Here is an 18,192-nt window from a genome sequence, read left to right as displayed (position 1 = left end):
TAGCATCTAATTGGCGTGCATAATGTTAATTCAGAAATGGATTACAGAATTAAACGACAAAAGTGAAATATGTTACGCAAAAATGCTAAGGTTCACCAAAGGAAAGATTTAGGAAAACTCCGGATAAAAGGGGACTTCAGCCAAAGGTACACAGTGAACGTCTCTACCGAATTATTCCCGCCTTTGACTATTCCAACACATGTCCTATATCTGTGGATACTACTCAGCTTCTTAGCAATCTGGCAATTTATATATAAATGTCTTATTCCAAAAGTAGGTTGAATCTACACAAGCAAAAACATATGCTCAAATCTATATGATATTAATGGACTGAATTAACAATATATCTTGTTTATAGTCCACTTGCTTTATTGTCTGCATCTGCCATCATTTTCTAACATTTTCTGTTTGTAGTTGGAGCCACGGATACCATGATTTCTATTTTATGCCTGGAAAACATGAAGTGGAAAGAAAAGGCAAATGTGGCCTGCCAGCCATGTGGTGTTCTGCTCTAGGAAAAGACCGAGCTGCCAAACGAGCCAGTCTGACCAAATGCTCAGTGCTGTGCCACCTGCCGCTTCCTCGCCCTTGGCCCTGGCCTACCTGGCTATCACAAATGCCCCTGTTTTCCCAGTGGTTCCACCTACACGGAGAAACATGCTCCCTTGGGTGACATTGTTTCCGTCGAGTCTGACAGATAATTTGTGACTCCAACCTGGAAATTTAAAAAAAAGAGAGAGAAAATGGAGAGGTGAAAACATGAGAAAAGCATGACCTTCAGAGCACATGGATGTGAACTCAACTCTCAGCCTTGAACGAGGCTGTTCATGTTCACGAAAAAAGACAACTTTATATAACTTGAGTGAATTGGGTGAAACACTGCCTTTAAAATACATATAAATGTGCATATTTTCATTTTACAAAAGTAAATAGTGGAATGACATTCTTTCAAGAAAATTCTTTAATTTTCGAGGCATTTTTATGTCTTTTTAAAACGGATATGGGTATTTCCTTTCGTCTATTACATTTGTATTCTGCAGCACGTATGCTTTGCACAACCAGGTTTTTATTGGCCATGGTCTGGCAACTGCTCCAGAACAAATCTAGAATGCCTATTGGGCAAGAGGGTCTGTGCTTTTATATTGAGAAGCAAAGTGAGCCTTCCTTCCTCTCCCGCAGGGCTCTGTGCTCAGAATGCCGGGTTAACGCAGGTCTGGGGCAGTACAAAGCCTGCCAGCAGAATAAATCCCTTGCAAGTGGCCAAGGGTGACTTTTTAAAAAATCTAGAACGAAACAGATCTTTCATTGCGAATCCTGAAATGGTTGTATGTTTAACAACACGTTGAAAAAAATGTAATTCTTCCAAAAATTGTTTGAAAATGTCTGAAAGGGGAAAAAAACCTACAAGAGAGAACTTTCAGTTCCCGCGTTCACGGTTGCCAGAGTTGTCCTTCCCTCCTCAGCCCATCTCACTGTCACGTCTCCACTGAGACCGCTCGCCCCATGTTCCCAGTGACAGCAGTGGGGCTTCACCCCATGAGCCCTTTGGGCCCCCCTCTCATCTGACCTTTTAGTGTTTTCGGTGATGCATCTTCCGTGTCCCATACCTCTGACTGCCCCCCGGGCGCACACGCTCCCACCTCTCAAAACCTTCATCCAGCTAGTCAGAGTCATCCTTGACTTCTTGACTTTCTGCATCCCTCAAATCCATTCACCAAGTCCCATTTTTGCTTCTGCCTCCCAACCATCTCTGTACTCTCTCCGCTTCTCCTACCTTTCTGTCCAGCTTTACTGAGACGTAACTGACCTATAGCACTGTGTAAGTGTCCAGTGTGATATGCACAGAATGATATACATATCTTGTGAAATGATCACCACTCTCCGGTTAGTGAACACATCCATCCCTTCACATGGTGGTGAGGCAACGCTCGTTCTAACAGGTCATTCTGCTTCCATCTTGTGTCCCTCTAATCCATGCAGCAACGAGAATCATCTTTTAAGAAACCAATCCGATCATCTTAACACCTTCGGTGGCTTTCCATTAGTTCGTAGATGAAGTCCAAACTTCCCACACGGCACGCGATTTCATTACCTGACTTAATTTATTTCTCTTGCCTCATCTCATATTACTGTCCTCCTGGTCTCTCCAGTCCTGTTGGGGGAATCTTCTTTCTGATTTAGTTCTCTCTCACCTCATGGCACTGAAATGTGTACTTCCTTCCTACTGGAACGCTCCCATTTCCTTCTCTCTCTTACTCATCTTTCAGGAGTCAGCTTAGAAATCACCTTCCCTCAGAAAGCTCCCTTGACGTGGTTGTGGAAGTTCCTCCCTTGCGTGTCTCCCACCGCGTTTATTATTCGGGATTGAAACTCCCCACTAGTCTCCTCACTGCATCCTTGGAGTCTGGCCCAGTGCCCAGTTATTTAGTAGACACTCAGTAAAAACTGTTGAATTTTTAAAGATAAGTACCTTGAAGCATTACAATAGAACTGAGCTACAATACTTACGGGCAAATGGGGAAAGAGTGCCTGTGTTTAAAAAATAATACGATCTATTAGGCTGCATGCTTTTGAGGTGAGATCTATCAGCAAAATGACCCATTGTTGGGCAGCCTTCTTTGGGACAATGGAAGCAATTTCCCTGGTGACAGAAAATAAGAGGTAGTTAGAAATGTAATTAGCAACGTTGACCTTCAATAAACTCCTAATATATTATTAAACTATGATAAATCTTTGAAATTTAACTAAAGCATATGCATTTCAAAATGACTAAGCTGTTGGGATGCCAGGGTGGCTCAGTCGATTAAGCGTCAAACTTCAGCTTAAGTCATGATCTCCCAGTTTGTGAGTTCGAGCCCGGCATGGGGCTCTCTGCTGTCAGCACGGAACCTGCTTCAGATCCTCTGTCCCCCTCTCTCTGCTCCTCCCCCTCACGCACATGCCCTTTCTCTCTCAAAAATAAACATCTGAAAAAAAATGACTAAGTTGCCTAATAGGCCATCCCGTTTGCAAAAACAAAACCAAGGAAAACAAAAGTAACAGAGGGAAAAAAAATGGCCTATTAGAAACATAAATAAGTGATATGAACAGACAAGCCATAGAAGAGGGAAGTCAAATAGTCAATAACTATGCTCAGTCTTACTAGGTGTCAGGGACGTGCTAATGAAATCAACATACAATCTCATACTCAGCAGATTTGCAAAAATTAAAAAAAATTGGCGATATCAAGTAGTGGTGAAGACATGGAGTGTGGGATTCTCATTTGCTCCTGTGGGGAATATAAATTGACTGATAATGTCTAATAAAGACAGGAATGCACATACGCTTTGACGATTTCGCTTGTATTACCTTCCATAAAGAGACTTCTACACACACACACTAGCAGACATACAGAAGTGCTTACTACAAGTTGCTTTTAATAACAAAAACTGGAAACAACCAAAATGCCCATTAGTAGGGGAATGAATAAACAAATTGTGGTTGATTTCTCTGAAATAAATACATTAGATCTACATATATCAGTGGAGATCTCAAATTTATTTTATTTTATTTTAAACAATTTTTAATGTTTATTTATTTTTGAGAGAGAGAGAGAGAGAGAGCGAGAGCACAGGCATCATGTACACACGGGTGAGGGGCAGAGAGACAAGGGGACAGAGGATCCTAGGCGGGCTCTGTGCTGACAACGGTGAGCCCAGTGCAGGGCTCCAACTCATGAACCATGAGATCACGGCCTGATCCGAAGCCAGGTGCCCAATCGACTGAGCCACCCAGGTGCCCCTCGATCTCAAATTTATAAAATTTAACAAAAAAAGCAAATCCAGAAAGATACAGTATAATACTATTTATTTGATAGAATATCGGATTCACTTCAAACACTTCAAACACGGCGTGAAGGGAATGTTAGGTAGTTCAATTTTATCTGTACATTTTGAAATCTAAAGCAAAACTGACAAAATGTTAACTTGAAAAAATCTGCATAGCGGTGTTTCAAGTTTTTTATTTGTTATTTTAGGATTCGAACGTTCAGATTTATAAACCATGGACATTTAGGTTAAGATGATCGTAAAATATCCCATGTAAAACTCTATTTTAATGAAGAAACATTCTAACAATAATAAATGAGCTCCTATTTATTAAGAGCTTACCACGTGTCAGGCACTTTTTAAGCACTTTATGTGCATTTAACTCAATTAATCCTTACAAGTTCCCTTTGTTGTTATGGTGCTTTTAGTCTCCCTGTTTAACAGATGAAGAAACTGAAGTGCACAGAAGTTAAATTTAATTCATCCAATGTCGTGTGTCTAATAAGTGATGGAGCAAGACTGTGAACCACATAGCCTCGTACTAGAATTCCTGTTTATTCTATTCTATTCTATTCTATTCTATTTTATTCAATTTTATTTTAATTTCTTTTGTTTTATTCTATTTTATTTTGCTCTATTTTATTCTGTTCTATTTATTTTATTTCATTTCATTTCACTTCCTTTTTATGACTGGTTAGAAGCACAATAAAACGGGTCAAGGACATTGACTCCCTGTTCTCTAGTTTGTAGCCATAATTAGCAACCATGTGGCACAAGAGCCTCAATTTCTCTAATCTCACAGATTGCACCCCATTATCTCTGAATATACTGTGACGCCGAGGGCCTCTTCCACCTGCCTTCATATAGTAAATGCCAAGATCCCTTCAGCCACTCAGAGCAGCATCTGGGGCCGGAAGGTTGAGGAGGTGGGGTAGAACGAGGTTCCTGGGGAAACGCCAGTGTTTGGCTGGCAAGCTTCCTGAGCATGGCAGTTCTTGGGCATGCCATGAGCAAGAACCGGCTGGGGAGACAGAGAAGGTGGCCTGAGGGCATCCAGTCACCTCGCTCTGTAAGAGCAGGGAAAGGCTTATTCCTGTCTAAACACTGCACTTATTCACAAAGTGCTATTACTTACCATAAGCTTCAGCTGGAAACCCCACATTTTTCTACCGTGATAAAACAGGGAGTTTAGGTCTCTAAAGCATCAGAAGGAAAATCTTTTCCACTTTTCACTACAAAATAGATTTTCTTTCTCCTTCTCATAGTGATAACCAAATGAAAAATACATTGAGCTCAGATCTGGCACTGTGCACTTTATGACTCGAGCAAAATCAGATTTGGTATTTTGTCCCCTTATTGATCTGTGTGGAGCTCCTGTGAGCTATCTGTGCCTTAGTTCTGCTCTGTATAAATAATTAAATTTTAATAAAATAATTTTCACGTTCCAAGTAAATAGTAACATATTTCGTTGTAGCTATTGATTGGTTCAGCCTTCTCAGGGCATCTTTGAAGATGACATTTAAAATATAGACACAGAAAAATTTTTGCCCTGAACTTACGTCTGTTACGCAGTAGCATCTAATTACCGCATAACAAATGGCCCCAAACGCAAAACTGGATATAATCTTCAAAAGAGCTGAAACAACCAGAATACAAATGGTTGGTTTAGTTATTTAAGCCCTTTAGCAACCCAGCTACTGTTCAGTACTCTGCACAGAGAAAGAACCTATTATTTCCCCAAATGGCAGATGCATTTTTTGCCACATACTCAAAGCACTAATTTTTAGTTGGCTGATCGTGCTTCAAAAACCGACTTGCTAATTAAGTTGCACTACAAAATGCTTTACTTACCGCTTTAAAAGATCTGTAGGATCTACAAGGATAAGCAATAAATGCATCAGGATTGAGGATGCTTTCAATATAAAAGCGATGACTTCGGGCATGGTTGCAATCAAAGAAGGAAGCCACTTCTGTGAAGACAATTTCCAATTAATAGATAGCAGTAAACTGATGAACTGATAGCTGATCGTGTGAACCATTTCTTAGAAAAGTAACTTAAAAAAAAAAACAGATTATTGACTTGGGAAGTCTAGAGAGCCAGATCTTGTATGCAGGCTTGTATATTGCACAATATTTATCAATGTTACGTATCATTTTCTTTGTATCAAAGAATTATTTGTGTGGATCTCAAGGGACATTCAAGCAGGGTAAATAAACACATGCAACCACAGATGACTCTGTGTTTGGATACTAATATCTTCAATGCCTCCCGGATCTTTGACTTAGAGCTTTAAGTATTCTTGTGCACACAGCGTCTCTACCTTAGACCCATTACTTCTCTGCCTCTCTCTCTCTGTTTCTGCAGGACGGCTGAACTCCCTCCTGTTCAATCACAAAACAGCCAGCAACAGCAACATTAACCGGTGCACAGCTTCAGCTGACCTTCCAGGTGTGATAGGTAAGAGGTATTATAAAGAATGCTAAGGACAAATTAGTTTTGTCATTGTCAGGCATGACATTATCGCCACTAATAGTTAAGATTGTTGCAATAATGAGGCATACCTAAATACATTTGTGCATTCTGAAGTTATCATAGTATTCTAGTCATTTATGCTCTTTATCTTGTACAGCAACATGTCTGGCATGGACCATTCTTCTACACAGCTTGGCTGACCTTTGAGAAGTTAGATTTTGTTTTAGTATGTGTGGTAGATCATTATACTACAATAGAGGCCTCCAATGAGTCACTCTTTTTTTAGGTCCTCACCCCTTTGCAGTATCAGGTTACCATTCTTCCTTTCAAGAACAAGGAGCCGTTTTTTTTTTTTCACACACTCTCCCCACCCTGGATTACTAGCTAATCTTGTGATTTGCTTGGACCAACAGAAACATGGAGAAATTGACCTGTGCAAGTTCAGGTTCTCAGTCTTAAGAGGCTTTCTAGAATCCACTTTTGCTTTCTTAGAACCCAGTTTTTATGTTAAGCAATCCTGGTTAATTGGCTGGGAAGAAAGGCCCTGAAGGATAAGAGACCACTTGAGACAAACCAGTACCAAGACCCCAGATAATGGAAGACCATGTTGGACCTTCCCACCTAGTGCAGCCCCCAACTGGATGCAATCACATGACTCGCATCACAAAGCAAAGTCTCTGCAGAGCTCTGCCTGAATCTTGACCCTCAGAACAATGGGCAATAAAACCATTGTTCTTTGAAGCCATTATGGTTTATCATGCAATAGATAATTGAGACAGGGTAATTTCAGAAAGCAGAGATCAATAATTGGCATTATATATATATATTTTAACAAGGACTTCTCTTACATCAGGCCTTTTTGTGTTCAGATTTATGTTTATAATTGTGATTTAGACCAGATGGTTCACTAGCATATAGGAAAATACAAATTTTAAAAGTAAATGGTTTCTTAGTAACAAATGTAAAATAGAATATCTTAATATCTTCAAACTCTTCTAAATCATAACATGAATGATACACATACTTAAATAAAGTTGTAGGGAATTTTATGATGTCTTAAAATGATAGCTTGTGATCAATGTATTTTACTTGAATTAATTCTTTACAGAATTTCAAATGTCCTGTGTATGTATATACTTACATAAAGAAATATTATGATCTATATTTTATCCTAATAGAAAGGGTTTTAAGTCATAATGTGGAAAATAAGAAGACAAATAATTTTTATAATAGGCCTTATTTCAATGAATTTTGCTTCTCTCTTCTAGATGGAATTGGCTTTCTCATTTTGAGTATCTGTAATTCACTACTTGTTTCTTTCCTTCAGAAGGCATTGCAAACAGACTTCTAATCACGTTTATTTTTCTGAACAGATATTAAAACTTTGAAAGTTGTCTCTAGAGAAGAGGAAATTCAAGCTACTCTCAGTGTCATATCTGTGTCTCTTTCCACTACACCAGCCAACTGGAAGTTGAAATAATTAAATCATCTAGATATTCTGACCACATGGAATCAGATAGTGAGATTTAGGGTAATCCATTTATTATCACATCATCATACATTCTACTATCGTGTATTTTATATATTATTGTATGATATGTTTCATTATTTACATGATGGTAATATGTAGATATAGAGAAAAATGAAATCCCCAAATAATAATTTTTGGTGCCTTATTACCAAGAGCTCTATAGGTATTATTGTTACTGGAAACTACTATAAAGGGCTAAATACTATTTGTTTAATTTGTGATTAATTTAAATTGTGGATCGATAGTGATTCTGTTAAAAAGTAAGTCAAACCGTATCTCTCCTCTGCTCAAAATCCTCCCATGGCTCCCAACTCAATTGAGTAAAAGCTGAAACCTTTACTATGGTTTATAAAGCCCTGCATTATCTCCCTCTGCCCCTGTTCCTTTTCCAACCTCATGCCTACTATTCTCCTCTTTCAATTTACGCCAACCACAGTAGGCTCCTCACTGCCATGAACTTCCCAGGCAGGCCCCTACCGCAGGCCCTTTGCACTTGCTGCCTCCTACCCATTGGCCTCGAATGCCTTTCTCCCGGGTATCCACATGGCTAACTCCTTTAGGCCATCTTGTCAGTAAGGACTCCCTGGCCACCCTATCAAGAATCTCCTCTCCCCACTCAACCTCTACTATCACCCACACCTCATATTCTATTCTATGCTTTGCTTTGTCTCCTTACTCTGTTATTTGTTTTTCTAGCAAATTAGAATATTAGCTCCATCAGGGAGGGGTTTTTGTGTTTTGTATTCACTCCTACATCTGCTGCTCCTGGAATAATGCCTGGCACATAGTAGGCACTCTCAATACATATTTGTTAAATGAATGAGCACATCCTCCCTGTTTATACTGAGTGCCTACAATATGTGCGATATTCTGATAGGACCTGGGGATGTGAAGATAACTAAGACACAGACACCGATCTTGCAGATCTCACAACCGGTGGGAGCTTCATACATGTGACTGTGTTTTGCACGAAAGTGTGTTTTTATAGTATATTATGTGCAAAAGGGTGTGGAGGGAGCTGAATATATAATAGCCAGCTTCATAGTTTAGAAAGTATTTACCTTCCTTATAAGCATTGAAATCAAAGCTAAACAAAGGTGTAATTAAGTCTTCACATCCTGGCATGTGCTTCCCTCCATTTGGGTAAAAGTCAAGGTGACCACAAGCATTAATAGTCCCAGCACCTGAAATCGTTAAAAGCAGGATAAGTGCTTCTAAAATTCTCTTCCACGCTTCAGTGTAGTTTCTGTTTGTGTTAAAAACTTACCAAACTCAAAGAGTAAGCGAACTGCATTTGTATGAATAACATCAACAAAGTTGGCATCTGAAGGGTCCAGCCTAACTTCATTCGGAGTGTTGTGGAAATATGGCCCAGCTGGGTCCAACCCTGGGAGAAAGCATAATGTCTTTTAAGCCAAAACATGTTCTATACAAGAGGATACTGATAGTGTTCTTTTGGAAGTACAGATGATAAAGGCAAGGTATTCATTCCTATAAGGAATAGGAATGAATAGGTCAAACACCACCCAAGGCAAAGTATAGATATACAGATTGAGTATATAAATGCAGGTGTCTATATATTACAATACCAGATTCCTATATACAAGAAGGGCTGTATCTAGTCAATGGCAACATAGCCAATAAAGTCAGAAAAATCAAAGAGGCTATTCTGGGTCTGTACAGAGACTACCATATTCATAATTAAACTTATGGATTGCGGATGATCTCAAAAGCAACATCTGTACGTAAAAACAAAAATAAAAGATAAGAGCTCTTCAATGCGTAAACGTGAATCTACAAAGCCACACACTTAAAGTAACAGAATCCTAGTTTTCAGCTATGGCTCACTTAGTTTCACTTCATTATATCACAAATGAAAAGCTTGACGTCCAGGAAAGTGCAGTGACTTGACAAGGTCACCATACATTGGAGGCAAAATAGACTAAGAGCCCAGGTGTCTATACCCTCAGCCCACCGTCTCCTGTTCAAATGTCTAATAAAGATAAAGGAAAGATATCTAGAGGTCCCTAAGATGTTATGACCATTCACATACCTACTCATTTACACATCTGACAATTATTTATCGAGCACTTAATATGTGCCAGGTTTAGCACTTGGATGCAAGGAATGAGGCCTAGCCTTGTCCTCAAGGATTTTTCCATCTGGTGAGGAAGGCACCCCAATCCGCTCAGTGCAGAGACAGAGATGAGCATTGGTCTTTTGCAAGCACAGGGAAGTGACATGTAAACCAGTCTTGGGAAATTGGGGCATGCTTCTTCTGCTGGAGATGGGAAATACAAGCAGAGGTCTGAGGGCCCGGAAGAGTCTGCCAGGGCAAAGAGGGGTCAGCAGACCTCCGGGGGTAAGAAAGAGACTCTCCATGGCCTCCAGGTGAGGCAGTTAAGCACATCTGGGAAACTATATAGTGAACCGGATTTTGAGGCTGGTGTGCAGAGCTTTAGAACTGGGTGAAAGATGAAGACAGCACTATAAGCAGGAGCCGGATGTAACCGGAACCATGGGAAAGGGTTTGGACGTGATCTGGTTGGCAATGGGAAGCTCTCACAAGTTTGCGACAGGAGAGATCTATCTATATTTTAGCAAAATCTTTTTGCTGTGAAGTGGAGACTGGATCCTAGATTGGAGAGGACCCCAGAGCACAGCCCCCTGTGGACATGTGGCACGAGTGGGAAGTGAATGTTTGCACACCACACTCCTGGGACACAGCAGCATTTACCTGCCTCATAATCAACCTTCAACTTTAGGAAGTCTGTCTGGCTGTCTGTGTGTTTAGTGTACAATCACTGGTTAGTTACAAACTTCTGATGGAGTCAAGAGCCCTGTAGAGATGTATCCAAATATAGCAGACACACTTCAGACTCTATCGATTGGAGGACAGGCAAATAGCAGGGAAGAGAGGATCCTGGATTTTTGGTTCTAGCGTGTCTCTGGAGGAAAGGCAACAGAAGATTCAACTTACGGGTGTCTTAAAATCTATCATTTAGGGGCACGCGGGTGGCTCGGTAGGTTACGCGTCAGACTCTTGATTTTGGCTCAGGTCATGATCTCTCGGTTCATGGGATCAAGCCCTGCTTTGGGCTCTGCGCTGACAGCATGGAGCCTGCTTGAGGTTCTCTCTCTCCCTCTCTGCCCCTCCCCTGCTCATGCTTACTCTCTCTTTATGTAAATAAACTTAAAAAAATCTATCATTTAATTTGGTTTTAACTGGTTTTATTATAAAGCTAGTATCTTTCTTGAAGTTCAGTTCTTTGGTCACTCAAGGAACATGATTGTTCAAAAATTAACCACTCGGAAGGAATATAGATCAGAACATCCAAATTATAGCAATCTTTGGACTTTAGAGACATTTAAAAATGCATCGTTTCCTGGGGTGCCTGGGGGGCTCAGTTGGTTGTGTGTCCAACTTTAGCTCAGGTCATGATCTCACAGTTTGTGAGTCTGAGCCCCACATCAGGCTTGCTGTTGTCAGCAAGGAGCCCGATCCTCTGTGCGCCCCTCTCTCTGGCCCTCCCCCACTTGTGCTCTCTCTCCCCCAAAGAAATAAAGATTTAAAAAAATGTAGTGTTTTCTATTTACTCAACAGGGTAATTCACTTGGCAGGAAAAAAATTGGAGTTAGACAGTTTTTGATTTTTGGAATCAAAATTGAGAAAGGCAAAATCTTCATAAATTTATTGTAACCCAGTGTGATTTTCAATACATGAACAGCAATATTCTTCCCTTTCATTTATGGCTGACATGCCCAAGGTTGGGTAGGCCCCATGAACTTCTGACTTCACACACTGTGCCCATTTCTTCTTTCCCCAGGCCTGAAAACTTAGAGTGAAGGGGGATTTTTGCTACCCAATGACTTCAGAATAAAAATACAGTTTATTATCCCCAGAAAGAAGGGTGGCAGTGGGCTGGCGCTAGGGCTGGGATTTGGGAACTAGGAGAAAGAGGAAGCGTTCAGTGGGAAAAAACCTGCTGTACTAAGAGCTGCAGAGGCAAAACCCTTTGTACCCAATTTGGAGTTCTTAACTAGTTTTAGGAAAAAATACATAATGTTCAAATTTGAATTTAAAGCATATGTATGTATGTATGTATGTATATTGTTTTAACCGACAGGAAATGTGTGCCTCGTATGTGCCCGGGTAGGGTGGGGGTGAGGGAGACTTTCTAGGTAGTTCAGAGTCTATCAAAAATGACAGGTGCATGAATAATTGTAAGACCATGCAATACAATAGTTGCATTTCCAGATATAATAGAGGCATATTTCAAAGGGGATGGTAAGCACAGAGAATTAGCTCAGCCTGAGGAAGGTGCTTTTGAAATGAATCTTGAAGGATGAATAGTGGCTTTTTAGGCAATAGCATGCGCTAGGGCACAGAACTATGAAAGGCCCCAATGAAACATGAACTATTTCTATCACCAGCTAAGAGGCTTTGGGCAATGGAAAGTTCCAGCAGTGAGTGACACGGCCTGTATTTGGAAACATGATGACTTGGCAGCACTTGTGGGGGACTGGGCTGGGGGACCAGCCGCGAGCGGCCAAATCCAGGCAAGAGACGAAGAGAGCCTGAACCGGGTCCAGGGCCAGGGCACGGAGAGGTGAAAAGCAGACAGGGAGACGTGGCACGTGCCCACAGAGCGTTGTTGGCTGGGAAGGCAGAGGAGACAGAGGCCAGCCCAACCCGTTGATGTTGGAGCTGATATTTCCATCTCCATCCATCTTGGAAGTCAGAGTGCAGGGAACGGATATGATTAATTATCATCCTCAAAAAACCGAATCCACAGTATAAACTAATTCATACTAATTCATCGTCCACACTTGCCTCTGCGATTTGTTTTTAGACTTAACGGTGTATCCAGGAAGAACACCCACCATTTTAGCAACTGGAACAGCCTGGGCACAGGCCTTCAACGAGTCCCACAGAGGCAGCACCCATTGTGAGCGGCGACCCAGATGCGTCACAGACGCCATTCCAGGACCATCAGCCGGGCTCTAACTCATCCTCTGTATCAGCTAGTGGTGCAGCGTTGCAAAGCATGGTGTGTGTGTCAGAATGCGCCAGCCACCCTCCACAGCTGGGCGGTCACAGTTGCCATGACTTTGCTGCCCCAGATAATGCTGAGCGAACACTCCTGAACGTGGATCTGCACGCTCATACTTTGAAAACACTTTTATGTTTTGCTTCAGTTGAGTCCCATTTTCTCCTACCTTACATTCGCTTCTGCTACTTCACTCGGTGCGTCAGATACTTGATTTTGTGTGTCAACAAATTCAAGGCCCAACTCCAGCGCAAGCTTACCAGTTATTCTTCCAAGGCCTGGTACCCTTGACCCAGCTTCCCCAGCCAGATGTGCTCCCACGCTGTGGCCAATCAAGTGCACTTTTGAAGGAGAATATCCAAACTTTTTCTGGTAGGGATTTTAAAGGAAAACAGAACAAATATTTTTAAAAGACCACGTGGAGCGGCTTACATGTTCTTGACATATGCTTGGCATAATTGTCCTTCTCACACACAGCCTGGGGACCAGTCAGGTGACAACGTGACCCCCACATCCACCCACTTCCTCGTCTGGCTGCAGGAGCAAGCACCAGGCAGGCCTGCAGGAATGGCTTCTGTCAGGTTCTTCCCGCTGTGCTAAGCAGCCTCAAGGCCCTCCGGAAAAGAACAGCCCAGAAATGGCATCTGTGGCTCTCAGCCCATGTCCATTCTTCCTGAGACCCAACCCTTCCAGCATCCTCCCAATACAGGCCAAATGCAGTGAGACCCAGGCTGTTACCTACCCTACCTGTGTCTGTCTCCTCCAGTTGAAGGCGACTTGAGCAAATGTCTGGGATGACTTTGGTCTTCAAAGAGGAGTTTTTAAGAATGTTCACAAAATGGCTATGTCCCTTAGCGTTACACACACACACACACACACACACACACACACACACTCAACTTAAAGGGGAACAAAGGAGCATGCATTTTTAGTTTTATCTAAGCTTCAAGTTCTCTTCATGATAATAGTGAATATCAAGCAATCGCCTTCACTTGGATAAATGTGTCATTTGATCAAATGTTCCACTTTTTATTTTTGCATTGATGGAAAATAATGACAGTAATGACAATAATCTGTGCTGCTTTATAAAGAGTATTTTCTCTCTGGTTCACACGTGAATGGCTGCCCAGGATGTCGCCTGGTCCTTAGGCAGCCTACCCTCCACTGCTGCCGTCCTTTGAAATCTCTGCTTTCTTTCCTGGGTTCCTCTCCAGCCCTGGTATCTGAGATCAGCCCTCCTCGCCCTCAGTCTTCCCCTCCTCTGTCTCCATCAATTTCCTGCACATTTAGCTCAGCAAATGCTTTCCCCTTCAGTCCAACAAACATTTCCTCTCCTACGAGCCACTCCTACTTTTTGTCCAGGCCCTAGAAAAGTTCACAGCTCAGGCCTCAGGGTCAACCAAACAATTCACGAAAGTTTAGGACGACTTTTTCTCAAAGAGGAGATGAATCTGATTTCATCCTTTGGGTACAAGGACCCATTCTAAGTACCTCCTTGTGCCCTGGTCTCCTTTGACAGCAGGAAGAGCTGCCGAGCAGTGTGGGGGCGCAGGTGAGTACTTGGCTCCCTGACCCCTCACTGCGCTCGGGGTCCCAATATCACCTCCCATGGCCTCCCATCTAGGTTAGCTGTGGCTCCAGTCTCTCTCCACCCCGTTGCCTTGGACTCATTCGCAGCACCGTCCCCATGCTTTGTCAGAGCAGGAACACAGTCTCGCTTGCCGTGTACCTTCGGGGACTAGAACAGTGCCCAGCCCACAGCAAGTGCAGAGAAAAATCTTTGTTGAGTGAATGAATGAACCCTCCTTAAGAGTCTGAAAGGGTCATAAATCTTTAGATTTTCCTTCACTGCATTTTATGGTGGGAAATTACTTTCCATTATGGTAGGGCATTCGGAGATTTATAAATGTCTCAGGGTATATCCCTCATAAATAGCAACGTCTATTTGATTCTTTTAGAAAACGTATAGGTCATTGTGCCTGGACTGGACTACAGACCTAACTAATTCACTGCCGTAGAACCCAATTTCTGTAGGAAAATGTATTTCACATTCTAAACAAATAACATTCATAAGAGGCGAACAGTTTCTAATCATCAAAGATAGGTTTACAATGCAACGAAAACTACCCAGCATGAGAGGGTCCTGCAAGTTGACCCAGGAGGCGACCTTGGGGGTGGGGGTGGAGAAGCATTTGGTGAGGAGCCTGTGAAGGGACACTGCCACCAAGTGGCGCTTTGTAGAACCACAGGCGCTTCTTTCCCAAGAAGTAATTTCCCTTTTCCAGTCACCATACAGGAATGCTTATAGTATCCCACCTGTTCAGAATTTGTGTAAGCTGATATAAAAGCCATACAACTGACCCAAATTCTTGGTGTTATGATGCAAAACCAATTACACATAATTTTTGAAAAAAATCAACTTTTGGGGCACCTGGGTGTCTCGGTTGGTTAAACGTCCAACTTTGGCTCAGGTCATGATCTTAACGTGCGTCTGGGTCCCGCATCGGGCTCTGTGCTCAGAGCCTGGAGCCTGCTTCGGATTCTGTGTCTCCCCCACTCTCTCTGCCCCTCCCCCACTCACGCTCTGACTCTCTCTCTCTCTCTCTCTCTCTCAAAAACAAACAAATATTAAAAAAAAATTTAACACTCAACTTTTCTTACCATGAGAACATCAGTAAGATATGCCACCTCGGCACCGACAACGCGGAGGTTGTTTACCGCATGGATATACTCCAGTGAACCGTTAATCCAGTCTACGTTAATGCAGTTCACATCTTCTACTTTGAGTAGCACCTGGGGCAAAGATTTATTATAAGTCTCGGAGAGATAAGAATTGAAGAAAACCAAAGTGACCGAACAGGGGATTCCATAATAAGAAATAACACTACCAGGTACTGAAAACCTATTACATGCTAGGTCCTGTCCTAACCCTTTTACATATATGAACTGATTTCATCCCCAGTTACAGGTACGGAATCGGAAGCACAAATAGATTAATTAAACTTGCCCAGGATCATAGTAAGTAGAACCATGGTATGAATTCAGGCGGCCTGACTCTACTATACTATATGGCCTTATAAATAATTGCTTACTATGTTAGCACTCTATTAATCTTGAGTATCAGAGAGGAAAATTAATTTCTTGGAGTGAACCTGGAAAATTTCGCCCTTAAGTGAGAAATTTATCGCATCATTTAATCTTTTGTCAAAAGTGAGAATTTATCAAAGAATAATTATTAAAAAAATATGCTCCCCTTATAATCTATGCGATTCATAATAAGTGAGCATAAATGGGAAATGGATAATTCACTTGGGGCCTTTGGGACAAGGACAATGTGAGTAACTGAATGGAGGGATTTCCAGGAATGGGCATTAATGTATGTGAAGTACATTCCCATTAAACATAGAGCTTTTATCTAGTAGAGGGAAGAGTTTATTCACATCATACATTGCACATGTCTTGCTGCCATTTTCCATCTGATTTCCATCCGGGTATGTTGATATGGGTCATCTTGTCTGTCCCGAAGTGTGAGGCTTGGATAGTTCGATAATTAACTGCACTGATCTCCTATTTCAAGCGAAAAGAGATGAAGGTTAAAAAAAAAAAAAAAAGAATTTAAAATTATTTGATATTCAGTAGAATTATTCTGTCTGCTCAAAAGTCTTCCACTAAATTGGATTGTTAACAACCTTATCGAAAGCATTTTAACCAAAGAAATAGTTACCTTGACACACTGCAAAATACTAAGAAGTTATTAATGTGTTATAAAATACAAAATACAAACTTAATCACCAGGAAGGGCAAGTGTGTGGTTTTAAGGCACTGTTTGGGTCAGGGCTTTAGGACTGTGTTGGGTCAGTTTCAGTCAGGACTTCTGTCAGCCTTACTTTTGTATAGCACTTCTCTGTTGCCGACGTGATTCATGAGTAGCGTGTTACTTGAGGCTTAAAAGCATGCTACAAAGGTGGCAAAAACAGATTGTTCACCCACTTTAAGAATGAGGAATAGAGGTTAGGATCTCACCATATGCAATACAACAGCTAACGATAATTTTATGTAATTACATTAAATGCTCTTTTGTACTTCTTGTGTTTTGTTGGATTCTTTTTATAACCAAACTCAATTTAAGTGATATGATGAATTTAAGTAATTTCATTATTAAGAGAAAAATGAAAAGGCACAATAGAAGAAACGCGCAAAATTCTATCTTGAGAAAAAGTGAATAGTCTAATCAGCAAACTGCAAATTTGACAATGGTGAATCCTAACGCTGGAAAGCAACACATTTAGATACCTATGAAATTCAAACAAAGAGCCTATTACCAGCTACCTGTGATTAATAGTAACGTGCAATTAATCATATAACTTGCCGGCTAAAGTATCTCCCAAGATGGTGAGCAAACAATTATGAGAATCCTAAATTAGTTTACATGGCAATTGTAATAGAGCTACACTTAGATGTGCCTACATGCTGGGAATTGTTCTAAGTACTTTGTAGAGTAGCTCATTTAACTTTCACAACACTGTGAGGTAGGCACTAACTTTACAGATTAGGAAAGAACATGATGAGAAGTCACTTGTCCCGAAGCACCTGGAGTGGGGGCTGAGTCCTGGAGTGGGGGCTGAAACCCTCATGGTCTTTCTCTGTATTCATGTGCTTCACCACTGAGCTCTCCAGTCAGGATCTGATCCTACTGTTCTTTACTGATAGGGCCCAGGGCAGATGTGGGATTTGCTGAGGCAGATAATAAAATCAGGTGTACCTGGGCCTTCCCAGAAACACTGTTCTGCTAAATAATGGAATTCTAGTGCAGAAACCTTTGTCCATCTATATACCTAAAAGAATCCAAATGCTCATTCCAATTCCAGCTGAAGTCCCTTAAACACCAACTGTGTTTCTACTTCTATGCTCCCCCTCAAAAGAGTCTTATTTGGGAAAAGGAATTTGGTAGAGAAAGTTTGTTTCATCTTTCCCCATCACGAGACTCGCGGGAAGTGGGACCTTGTGATAGCTTCAAGATAGCAATCTGACAAGGATTGTGAGGTCCGACCATCCTCCACTGTCACAAAAGCCCTGGAAGAATTTAATAAAATAGAAAAGGTAGAAAAAAACACTATTTTTCACTTTGTATGCCATCTGGCACACCCCTATGAAGTGGCATACTAACTTAGAAAATGTGAAACTTGAAACAACATCATGGAACCAACTCAAAGAAGACAACTCAGGTTCTGCCATCACAAGGACAGAACCTTAAAAGGGTGTTGGGACAGAACAGGTCATCCAGAGAAAGGGCTAGTTAAAGTCTCAGTGTTCAGCTGGGTGCTCAGGCCT

At 41.5% G+C, this 18,192-nt stretch overlaps 1 protein-coding gene across 1 annotated transcript in view; it reads right to left on the bottom strand.

Annotated features, from left to right (window-relative positions):
- Positions 1 to 18,192, bottom strand: part of PNLIPRP3 (pancreatic lipase related protein 3) — a 68,380-nt gene that overhangs the window by 3,114 nt on the left and 47,074 nt on the right. The window contains exons 5-12 of the mRNA XM_049646021.1: positions 16,309 to 16,428; positions 15,523 to 15,654; positions 13,122 to 13,230; positions 9,078 to 9,197; positions 8,872 to 8,994; positions 5,658 to 5,776; positions 2,509 to 2,641; positions 604 to 715 (exon numbers count right to left, since the gene is read on the bottom strand). Coding sequence (XP_049501978.1) covers positions 604 to 715; positions 2,509 to 2,641; positions 5,658 to 5,776; positions 8,872 to 8,994; positions 9,078 to 9,197; positions 13,122 to 13,230; positions 15,523 to 15,654; positions 16,309 to 16,428 — 968 coding nt within the window. The remainder of the gene's footprint in view (positions 1 to 603; positions 716 to 2,508; positions 2,642 to 5,657; positions 5,777 to 8,871; positions 8,995 to 9,077; positions 9,198 to 13,121; positions 13,231 to 15,522; positions 15,655 to 16,308; positions 16,429 to 18,192) is intronic.

Source organism: Panthera uncia, chromosome D2 (genome assembly GCF_023721935.1).
Source record: "Panthera uncia isolate 11264 chromosome D2, Puncia_PCG_1.0, whole genome shotgun sequence".
Taxonomy (NCBI): Eukaryota; Metazoa; Chordata; class Mammalia; order Carnivora; family Felidae; genus Panthera; species Panthera uncia.
This window is presented reverse-complemented; position numbering and strand designations above follow the sequence as displayed.